Source organism: Adiantum capillus-veneris, chromosome 12, assembly GCF_014529385.1.
Source record: "Adiantum capillus-veneris isolate H3 chromosome 12, ASM1452938v2, whole genome shotgun sequence".
Classification (NCBI taxonomy): domain Eukaryota; kingdom Viridiplantae; phylum Streptophyta; class Polypodiopsida; order Polypodiales; family Pteridaceae; genus Adiantum; species Adiantum capillus-veneris.
Window position 1 is genome coordinate 3076667 of NC_140942.1, and position 12368 is coordinate 3089034.

The 12368-nt window shown below is 39.5% G+C and overlaps 1 protein-coding gene across 1 annotated transcript; it reads right to left on the bottom strand.

Moving 5' to 3' along the window:
• Window positions 1-7072: 7072 nt before the first annotated feature.
• On the bottom strand, window positions 7073-10216 carry LOC147445219 (pentatricopeptide repeat-containing protein At5g27110-like). The gene has a single exon (XM_086524774.1). The coding sequence runs from the start codon at window positions 9987-9989 to the stop codon at window positions 7758-7760; it is 2232 nt and encodes a 743-aa protein (XP_086380900.1). The 5' UTR covers window positions 9990-10216; the 3' UTR covers window positions 7073-7757.
• Between the last annotated feature and the right edge of the window lie 2152 nt (window positions 10217-12368).

Consider the following 12368-nt stretch of genomic DNA (forward strand, 5'->3'; position numbering starts at 1 on the left):
TCACCACTTGATCTTGACTTCCAATCGATGGTAAGTGAACTTGAAGCACCCAAGTATACAGATTACTCAGTGCTTAGTATCAATTCAGAGGGGGTGCAGGAAGGTATTGTGCAATCATACAATGCTCTTGTTAACCCAATCTATTATGATGATGCTCTTACTAGGAATATTAATGACATCTTTGAGAAGCATGCAAGATCTTGTGCTGATGCAGTTGAACAATATTTGATGGAGAGTAAAAAGAATGCAGAGTGTTTTACCAAACCGATGATTTTTATGCATGCTAATACTTATTTACATCAAGGTTCAGAGAGTTTACAGGTTTATGTGGATCAAGGTATACAAGCTTTACAAGATTCTTTGCCGATTGAGAAAGATGTAGAGCTTATTGCTCTTTTGGATGATGCTTCAAGACAGTTTTCTATTCCATATGGAAAGGACCTTCGAGGATTGCATTTCATAGGCAACTTAGAGCAACGAAATGAAGCACATGATAGAGAACTCATGAAGATATCCGATGAAGCTCTAGAGGATTTCAAGTTTACCAGAGATGACTTGCCTACAGCTTTTCAGGTACATACGGATGGTATGCATAGTGATGGTTTCTTATTACATGCTTATACCTCCCATGCCAAAGGGGGTGATTTCGATTCGGTACCAATTATGCCAGAGATTGAGGTGACTACCTATTTGCTTCAGCTTGATGATCTTCTACCGATCAATGGTACATATGGTTATATGGGATGCTATATAGATGTGATCATATGGTTATATGGGATGCTATATAGATGTGATCAGCATGTTTATGAAGGATTTGATGTCATTTGATCCAGGAGGACAAGGTTGTGTGTACGATCTATGGCAATTGACTTACTTATCGTATGATCCCGGTGGTGTTCATCATGCTTACAGGTTATGGCAAGAGATTTACAGACTTTGCAGTGGATCATGCTTATGCTTTATTGGATGGATCTACTTGATTGATGGAAAAATTTTGAGTTTTCCCTTTGATAGGCTTCATGCCGAGGCCAGGGCTGTGGAGCTTCAGCTTTGAGGAGCTCACAACTGCTGCTAAGAGCCAGCGTGTCGGCAACTACAGGAGGGTGTGAATAGCCGCTTGTAGTAAGAAGCTAATAATAAGGAAAGGTTTTTTTTATTAATATCGAAGAGCTGCATGAAATAAAAGCGCGCTGTCAGAGAGCCGGGGACGAGCCGCCACAAGAAAAGTAGGAGGTTGACGAGCACGTCACTGTCAAGGGCCGCCCATGAGTAGAGGAGGACGAGCTGACAGTGGTGCTTGTGGTGAAGCCAGCAGGAGAGGAAACAGTTGAATTTTCGAGGTGCTGGTGGTTTGGAAGCCGACTGAGCAGGGGCATCAAGTGCAACATCGAGTGCCGGATAGGGAGCCACCATCCGAGAAAGGAAAAGAGGCCCGAGGTCTTGTTGCAGCTAGGTGTGGCCTTCGCTGGTAGGAAACAATGAATCTGGTGGAGAATCAAGGAAGTGGCATCAACTATAGTAGCAAGGGCAGCATGAGGGCTTTTTGCAGGCGAGAGTAGCAGAGGTGTGAGAGCCAGGTGGTCGAGTCGGCAACTGTAGGAGTTGAGAGCACCCTGTGGTGGAGTCGGCAAGTGAAGACAGAGAGCCGCCAGGGTGTGCGACGAGAAGGAGGGAGCCGACGAGATCTTGGAAGAGCAAGAGCAGCACGAGGGAAAAGCAAGGGAGTTCTACCAGTGTGATTTTGATATTGTTGGGCAGTATGAATCAATGGTTCCTGATTTTGAGGTACTGAAAGTGTTGACAGAGAGCCTTGACAAGCTGAATATTGGAGACTATGAGGTGAAGCTCAATGCTAGAGTTTGTGGGGTGATGAGGAGGTACCCCATAGCAAAGGTTAAAGACGAGATAATCCAGCCAAGGAAAGATATCAGGAGGTCTTTCAAGAAAGTGCGTTGTTGAGTATGTTGAGAACGAAAGCGAGGAAGAAAAGCGAGCGTCAACTGCAGTAGGTAAAGGACTTGCAACGAACTGCCAAGGCTTGGAGAAGCAGATCCTTAGCAGTTTTCAAAGGTTTGTTTGAGTTAAAAGAAGACCGAAGCAAGCGACGGCAAAGTGAGTGCACATGAAGGTGGTCGATATGAGCAAGGGAAGGGCATTGAGGCCATACAGATTTGGCATTTGCACTTCCGTTTATAGTCTCGGCGAGTTCAAGAGCACTTGTTGTCTATGCGATTAAGTTATTTTTTTTGTATTCAGATTTTAGTTCATTTAAGGAATTCAATTCAAGGCGTTCTTTTGTGCTATATTCTCTTGAGATGTGCATCTTTGTCTCATCGTTTCCTACAGCGAGCAGCCCGGTGCTGACCTGGCTCCACTCGTGAACATAAAAATACCCGACATCGCAGTACGAGCGTCGCTACTATTAAGTACCTCTTGTAGTGGGGGTCCTTGACAAGTCTTTAAGCCTAATAAAAATCAGAGTCTCTAAACAAGAAAAATCCAAGGAATATACTTTCCCATTGACAATGGCTTGGGTCTATAGCCCTAGAAGAAGACCTAGTCCTGTCTCGCATAGAAACGGGACAATATTTTAAAAGTCCAAAACTATTTCGGCCCTATAACTTCCACAAGTTGGGCTAAGATATCCTCAACCAACGCTTTTTTCTCCCTAACATATGTGAGGGCACAGCCGTTGGTGGACTCCTCTTCCAGGTAAAGAAGTTTTCTAAACGTTCTTAGTGTGCAGGGATGGATAGTTACCTGGCTAATCAGGTCCACCCGTCCATGATTGACAATCTTAGTCAATCCCCACTTACCACCCCGCACTCACACATGATTCTTTTGTTTTCTAATTACTATCACATTGTTTTAACATTTAAAATAATGGTTTCTTTTAACTTTCCGTCACAGCGATTCCTTCAATCAAGTATTAAAGACAACATTGAAAAGCATTCTTTTAGCAAATAGATATCTTTAAACTTAAGACAGGGTACTGTCAATCAAAATATTGTCCATAGTAACCATGACCAGTACTCTTCTTGCCTCAAGACCACCTAAGGGTGAAAAACGACACCCATTCCTTGTTCGCAATGCGGGGTGGATAAACCTCCACCCAAGGTTCGGGGTGTGCATACACCAAACCAATTGCCCATACAACGGGCAGTTCCCCTAAGATAAAAACGGTATCCTAAATTATGTAGAAACATCAAGACATGACACAGAGTAGAAACTCATCATTCATGGGGGTAACCGACTCATCGGTGGCTGGAAAGCCATCATTATTCATCAAAAACATACCAAGGAGTTGGAGGTGTCTTGAGACAAGCTCTTTTAAGAATGATCAAACATATATTTCCTAGTTCAATCCAGGCTAATCCAAATATTTCTTTCCTAGTTTATAAACAAGTATACGTTGGTTTCTTGGAAGTTACCTTTCGTTTTCGGCCAATTATTCCTTTTCTGATTCTTACTCACTCCTTACATATGCAATCTTAACTTATAAAAGAACTTAAACTATTTAAAGAGTTAAGTGAATAAATGAAAATCCACCCACGATTGATCAACCATCTGTTGTTGTGCTGGCGCCAAGCCCAACCTCATGGTCATGTAGCCCTCTTGTGAGTTGTATCGTCCTCATCGGTCTGAGGATTTTCCCGGATACTCTTTGGAGCCATAGTGGTAGCTTTATAAAAGGATACTTGATCGATTAGAGAATTAATGGAATAATCTCTCTTATTTCTTTTACCAAAAAATAAAGATTTTTGGACTAAGTAAATATCTTGGATAAACATCTGGGTGATATTTTTTTTTTCTTAACTTCCTGGTAGTATTATGGTGCTCCCATAATCATCCTATAATTATCGAAGCTATTTTACTAGTTTCCTTATTTAATTTCTCTTCAAAAATATTCTAATTTGGCGTTAGTAATTTATGAATTACTTATCTGCTTGTGGAATATTTATCCTACATGAATTTTGATGTATTTTAACCCTGATAATTATGTTTCTAACTTATAAATTGATTTACTAATTTTCCTTCTCAATTTATAGTCAAAATAGGATAATATTAACTAAGATAATTAGCTAAACTAATTATCCATGCTTAAAATAATTATCGCAACTTTATAATACTGTTTTTTATCTTTGGTAATTACTATGTAGTTATATAAATTAATTTCTCTTTCTAATTCATAGTCAAAATCAGATAAAATTAGCTAAGATAATTAACTAAACTAATTATCTGTGCTTAAGATAATTATCCTAACATTTTGATGTTGTTTTACATCTTTGGTAATTATTATGTAGTTATATAAATTAATTTGCTAATGTCCCTTTTTAATTTACAATCAATTTCATACAATGTTAGCTAAGATAATTAGCTAAACTATATATTTATGCTTACGTTAATCATTTTGATTTTTTAACATTATTTTTTAGCTCTGATAATTACTGTATAATTATCTAAGTAATTTAGCTAATTTCTCCCTTCAATTTATGTTTAAAATGAGACAATTTTAGTCTAACTAATTAGCTTAATTAATTATCTATACATTGCTTAGTTATCTTGCTTGTTAACAATTTTTTTAGCTTTGATAATTATTGTATAGTTGTCTAAGTAATTCAACTAATTTCCTCCTTCAATTTATGCTTAAAAATAGATAATTTTAGTTTAATTAATTAGTTGAACTAATTTTCTGTGTTTTCTAGCTCTGATAATTACTGTATGATTATCTAAGTAATTTAACTAATTTCTTTCTTCAATTTATGCTTAAAAACAAAAAAATAGCTTAATTAATTAGCTAATCTAATTTTCTATTTATGGTCTAATTATCTTGGCTTTTGAACTGTGTTTTCTAGCTATAATAATTACTGTATAATTATCTAAGTAATTTAGCTAATTTCTCACTTCAATTCATGCTTAGAAACATGTAATTTTAGCCTAATTAATTAGCTAAACTAAATTAATTAGCCTAATTAATTAGCTAAACTAAATTTTTTGCATTGCCTAATTACCTTAGCTTTCTAACAAGGTTTCCTACCTTTGATAATTACGGTGTAATTATCTAAGTGTGTTAACTTTTCTTCTTTATTTTATGATTAAAAACAGATTATTTTTGCCTAATTAATTAGGTAGATCACTCAAAAAATTAAGATCTAATTTTTCTGGCTTCAACAAAGTATAATCAAGCTCTGAGATTTATACTATAATTATTTAGATTTAAAAACTATTTTTTTTATAAATCGACCTAAAATTAATAATTTTTAGCTTAATATGTAGTAATTAATTAATTAGATTATTAATCAAGCTTTAAAAATTAGTAATCAACAGTCTAATGATAATTTAGAGAGTAATCAATAATAAAAAATGCTTAATCTCCTTAATTAATAGTTTAATTATGAAAAATTAATCAAAACATAAGCTATTTTTTTAATTAATCAAAATTAGACTAATTATCTCGGTTGATTATAAAGAGTTTTTGCTCTTTAAGTAATTTGTGAGACGTGTTCTATTATATGCAAGAGAAATCTGTCAGCACTCCGAGTCTGAGGTCAACTGTTAAGAGGGGGATCTATTTATAGATTTTTAAGGTTCATAGACTGTGTTTGGCAGTTCCTTGCATTTCAAGGTAGCCCCCAGCCTCCCCCTAGCGCTTCCTACTGCTTAATCTGACATAGGTAGGCTCATCACTGCTCCACACAGCCCCCAGATGCTCCAAATTGACCTTGCTATTTTTTTGATCCATTACATGTTTAATTTTAAAAATATTTGTAAATATCTATAAATATCTAAAGGGTTTTATGATAAAAGTCTTTTACATCAATGATTACCAAGACCTTACAATTTATTTGATTAATTTAATCAATAGTATAAACTTCCAGTGGTCATAATTATATCAGTTTTTATTGGAATTCAGTTGTGAAAATTTCTAGCCATAGTAAAATCATGATTACGATTCCAAAATACTAATATTTGCTATGGTCGGACAATTTTACATTGCTTTTTCAATAATCATATCAGTTTGATTAAGCTTTATACAATCTTTAAGGTTTAAGAAACTGAAAACCTTACAGTCGGTGCTCTCTCTCTCTCTCTCTCTCTCTCTCTCTCTCGTGTACTGACTTGTGAAAGACTCTCTTCTCTCTCATGTACCGACCTGAGAGAGAGAGAGAGCTTTCGTGTACTGGCCTGTGAAAGACTCTCTTCTCTCTCATGTACCGACGTGAGAGAGAGAGAGAGAGAGAGAGAGAGAGAGAGAGAGAGAGAGAACAAAAACTGACCACAAAAAATAAAAAATTATAAAAGTGAAACTACTAAAACAAAAACTCAACCGACCACAAAAAATGAAAAATTATAAAAGTGAAACTACTAAAACAAAATCTCTCTCTCTTTCTCTCACATACCGATGGAGTTCCATTTATTTTAGTAATTCCTTTCTTAAAGCTTTCGATGTGTGAAAAGTTGTTGCAAGTTTTTGTAACACATCATAAGCTTTATGAAAGATTTTTTTTTTTTTCTTGCAGGCTGGGGTATAGTGAAGCAAAAGACCTTAATCGACTCAAGGTGCTTGAGTAGTCATGTCGAACGAAGTTACTTAAAGAGTGTCCCAACAATTAGGAATCTTAGAAAAATAAATAAAAATTCTTTCGAAACATATTAAGTGCATAAGTGAAGGGCTAGTTAAATAAAAAGTTGTGCTAGCGATTCTGTCTAAATTGCGAATCTTTCAAGATTCTTTGAGACTCCTGGTTGTGCAGCTGCAGGTGGCGTGCGATGAGTGGTGATGGTGGTAGCAAGACGATGAGCAGTGAGCAAACACGGACGCGAAGCCAAACAAGACGATGAGCAAGCAATGGTAGAGCAGGCGCAGGAGCCGATGACGGCAGCCGTTGAGCTAGAAGCATTTTTTTAATTGTTAAAGGGTCTCGGGGTAGACAGCATGACAGCTTTGATGTGTTTCTCATTGAGACGGAGCTCGTCGCGAGCTCGATTCCTGCATACAATTGGAGTTTTACTATTAAGGTCAGCCATTCCAATCTCTCTTGTTTTGGACATCAAGATACATATTGCTGCATTTCTTTAGCACAAACTCCGTCATTTTCTCCTTACCTTCATTCAAAACTATACATCAAGGCAATACTGCTAAATTCAAGACTGTAACAAAAAAATTTCCAGTCTATGAAACAAGGCCATCCCAAATGCCAGGATTTGAAAACATTACCTTTTTACCTCTATTGCTTTAAGGTGGCTCAATTATTGTAGGGATCGGCTCGCCTAATCCTTCAGATTTGTCCAACCAGTTCTTGAAGTTGGACAATGGCATACCTTGCTTTGCTGCTCATATTCTATTTGGCACGTAGATGGAATCCCCAACCAATTTCTCCCAACATGTGAAATGCTTTCATAGGTTTGCTGAGTGCTTTAATCCTCATTTTTAGGTGTGGACATGAGTGTCCCCCTCTCTCTCTCTCTCTCTCTCTCTCTCTCTCTCTCTCTCTCTCACATGTGTGGTAGATTGGTTATCTTAGTTATTAGCCAAACAGAAAGCAATGCTAATTAAGTCGAGAGACCCTCCAAATGCACAGTGGTAATTTTCTTCGGGTGACACAACACGACTGCCATTGTCAGTTGTTTCACTTCACTTCATACAAGCGATGATCAGATGCAGCAGCAAAGCATTCAATGACTTCACAACGAAGCATTTAACGAGTTCATAAAAAGTCAACAAACAATATTGTACACGGGCTCGTATTATCTAACTATTGCACATCCCTGGTTCCTGCTTGCATTTCCCCTCTTGAGAGTTTACTGTCAAAAACGCCCTCCAACTTGCTGGCCGCATACAAGTTTCCTATACAGACGTAAGCTGCACCATCATTTTCATCCATCTGTACTGCATGCTCAAAGGCCAATCTTCCAAGCTTTATATATCCCTTGCTATTATGAGTAGCTGTCAACAAAATTTGCCACATCATTCGATCAGCCAAAAATGGCATGTTTTTTACCACTGCAACTGCTTCATTTAAGAGCCCTGCACGGCCAAAAACGTCAACCATGCAGGTGTGGTGCTCTTTAATTGGCACGATGCCATACACTCTTCTCATGGTCTCAAAATAAAAATGGGCCACATCCAGTAAGCCTGTATGACTGCACGAGTTAAGCAAGATTGTAAAAGTCACTTCATCTGGCTCAATACCCATTTTCAGCATCTTTGAAAGTTGTTCAAAAACTACATCATCCTTTCCAAGTTGGGCATAGCCTGCAATCAGCACATTCCACATTGCTACATCCCACACTGCCGCTTTGTCAAACACATCCTGTGCTTCCACAAGCATGCCGCAGTTTGCATACATGTCTACCAAGGCTGTGAGAAGAAAGGCATCTTCGAGTAACTGACACTTAGCAATCTCAGCATGTATGTGTTGGCCCTTGTATGCAGCCCCTGAGCTGGCACTTGCTTTGAGGATGCAAACAAAGGTGACTGCATTTGGTGCAAAGCCCTTTGATTGCATTTGTTCAAAGCACCTGAAAACTAGATCGCTATGAGCAGCTTGCTGAGAATAGCCAGTCATTAAGGCGTTCCAGGACACAATGTCCTGATTGTTGAACTGGTCGAACACACTTTGGGCTTCTGGAAGCATGCCACAACTGGCATACATATCCATCAAAGCAGTGCCAAGAGCCAGATCACTTTCCATCAAACCCTCTTTTGCAATCTGCAAGTGTAGCTTTAAACCTTCCTCTGAGGCTCCTATGCTACCACAAGCTTTTAAAACACATTTGAATGTCACCGCATTTGGATAGTAGCCTCCCAGCTGCATGTTTTTGAAACAGTCAATTGCTTCCTGACCATCACCATTTTGTGCATACCCTGTGATCAAAGCAGTCCAAGAAATCAAATTTCGCTCTGGAAGCTTATCAAATAGCTCTTGTGCCTTCACAAGGGAACCACATTTGGCATACATATCTACCAATGCTGTGCCAATGGCAACCTCATCATGAACAGACGCTTCTTTTGTAATACGAGTATGTATTTCCTCACCCTTCTCTAAATTTCCCATGCTGCCGCATGCCTTCAGAGTACTGAGAAAAGTAATTGCATTCGGAGCATACCCTGTGTGCCGCATTTGTTCAAAGCAACGCAATGCTTCCTCACCGTGCCCATGCTGAGCATATCCCAAAATAAGAGCATTCCAAGAGACAACATCTCGCATTGGAAGCGTGTCAAACACTTCTTGTGCCTTTTCAAGCATCCCAAACTTGGCGTACATGTCTATTAATGCATTGGAAAGTGTGATGTGCTTTTCCAGCAACCCCTCTGCAGCAATCTCAGCATGTAACTCTTGGCCCTTGTCTATTGCTTCCATGGAAGTGCAAGCTTTCACTATACAAAGGAAGGTGACTGCATTTGGAGAGAATCCGTCAGCTTTCATTCTTTCAAAGCAAAGGAAGGCCTCCTTGGCATACGCATGTTGAGCATACCCTGCAATAAGAGCATTCCAAGATACCACATTTCGCACTTGAAGCCCGTCAAGCACATCTTGTGCTTTTGCAAGGGCACCACACTTAGCATACATGTTAACCAAGGAGCTGCCAACAAACACATTATTTTCAAGCAGTCCAGTTCCCATGAGATCTGCATGTATTTGGCTGCCTCTGTGGAAATCCCGGACCTTGGCAGCGGACTTGAGCGCAGCCACAATTGCAGCAGGTTTATAAGTCTGCTGGTGTTGAAATCTGAAGAGTGAGGTAGTGTCCTCAGTGCACTCTTGTTTCTCTTTCTCTTCTGAATGTGCCTTGGACATCGCAGGTGTGCTCTTTTTCCACACGCACCGGTCTCCATTTGATGATCGCACAAGTGATGGTAACTCTCTCCTTTTGAGCTCCTCCAAGATGGGCTTGCACCAATCATGAGTGCACAGAGACTCTCTAGCAATTCTGGCCAGCGAGTCGTTGGTCACAGCGATGGCAGAATTGACGCAATTGCTCATAAACCTGCATCGCTATTCATGTAATATCTCAGCATCTGCAACTTTTCAAGTTCTGATCAAGCCCTGGTCTGCTCTTTTCGTCATTCTTCGCTGCGACATGTCACCCGCAATTGGGGCAGCGCATCAAATTCCTATCCACGTAGACGAAATGGGAGAATAACCAGGCAACAAGTTACAACCCACAGGCAGCGGAAGTTGACCAAGGAGCTCTCCTAATTAGTCTAATAAAATGTTTAGTCTCTTTCCAGTTTGGAACAAGGCTAACTCCGGGTGATTTTGCATAGCAACTTCAACAACTCATTTTTTGCCATCTCAGTCTCACCGGACGTGTGTGACATGGGCCTAATTGTGAGAAACGGCATCTGTGTGCATGCGCTTAGGTGTTTGTATGTGTGAGTGCATACGCGAGAGAGAGAGAGAGAGAGAGAGAGAGAGAGAGAGAGTCTAGCATGATCGGTTTTCCATCTTGGTTATGGGCTTTTCATGTTCAATGTGGGGCATTCAAGTCCTAGTGGGTGGGAGTAATGTCTCCACAATCAAACTTTACCTCTCTTTACATAGCCAAGCTTTTCACGCTACAGGGGCTGGGCCCCAGACCAGTAGATCTGGGCCAAGACAGGATTTTTGGGGGAGAAGGCACTTAAAAAAATCCAATACATACAAGAACTTTAAAAAAGACCGAGGATATAATATCTTTAAGCCAATCTGGCAAAGTGGAGGGTCCCTTCCCAGTAAGGCACTGAATCACTTGAACCTAAGCTACTGCCCGGAGAAGGTTCTTGTGGAACTCCCTTCGAATTGTTAGTAAAGACTAGGGAATTAGAGGACTCTGCCTGTGGCCTTTCCGTAGGCATCAGCGGAGTTTTTGAGCGTTCTGCACTCGAAGCAAATACACATGAGAATAAGGAAAAAAGCTAATCCATTAGAAAAAGGTTTCTATTTGACTTGTTTTACCGATATTTATGGCATTTCAATTTAATTAAAGAGAGGTAAAGTCTGATTGTGGAGACATTACTCCCACCCACTAGGACTTGAATGCCCCACATTGAACATGAAAAGCCCATAACCAAGATGGAAAACCGATCATGCTAGACTCTCTCTCTCTCTCTCTCTCTCTCTCTCTCTCTCTCTCTCTCTCTCTCTCTCTCTCTTTCTTTCATTCACAATCAGCGCACTATGCAAGTTCAAAAGTTCAAAAGAGAGAGAATGTGATCACTTTTGAACTTTTGCTTGCATAGTGGGCTGATTGTGAATGAATCCAAAACAAAGTTCATGCTTGTGAAACCAACCATAAGGAGAAGGCATGCATTGTGTACAACAATGAGACACTTAAGTTGTTGAGAGTGTTAAGTAACTTAGCCTTGAGGTTCTGGCCAATCACAAGTAGCATGAATGTGTTATGCATCGTTTGGAAGCTAGAAAGAGAGTACTATGCATCGTTCAGTAACTTGGCCTTGAGGTTCTGGCCAATCACAAGTAGCATGAATGTGTTATGCATCGTTTGGAAGCACTATTCATTTAAGAACATGTGTAATGCGAGAGATGTCGGTTCTCAAGAAGCACCTTTTTAACACATTAATGATACCATTTCTTCTTTATGGACTTAAAATGTGAGGCGGGAGCATCTCAAAGTCTACTTGGAATATGTTTGAGAATATGTGGGTTGTCCATTGTGATTCTCATCACCAATTGGCTTAGCTCCCACTCCCATTGATGCAAGACACGACACTGGGGCAATGGAAAAAAGTCAAATTGACTCTGCACATTATGCTTGCTGCAAGTTCAAGAGCATGAAGACCACACACTACTAGACTGCTGAGCTTTTACTCACATCCAAACTTGCTTCCCTCACATTTTTAACCATGACTTAGACATGCACATTTTCCTCTCCCAACCACATTGTGGGTTGTCCATTGTGATTCTCATCACCACAATCTTGGAACACCAAGAATCACTTATCAACCCCGTACATAGAACATCACATGTATCTTTGGTCCCATAGGACGTATGTCATATTTGACCTTCGAGGACCATAATAAAATCTCTCTCTCTCTCTCTCTCTCTCTCTCTCTCTCTCTCTCTCTCTCTCTCTCTCTCTCTCTCTCTCTATGAAGGAAGCATATAGTCTTCAGGAGTGCCTCCACTACCATAAGAGGCAGATCAAACTTTGCAGAGTTTGCTACAAATCATGTAATGTAGCAGAAAAATTTGAGATCTCTCTAATTTTCTCCATAAGATTTTCAATAATGTGGACTCTAGAGTAGGGCCGAATACATCAATGTAGGTGTCACAAAAGTGTCAAGAGCCAGCACTTTGTGTCTAGCTTCTAGAAGTGTGCCTAATGGAGCTACCTCTCAAGCATGGCCAATGAAGCAAATG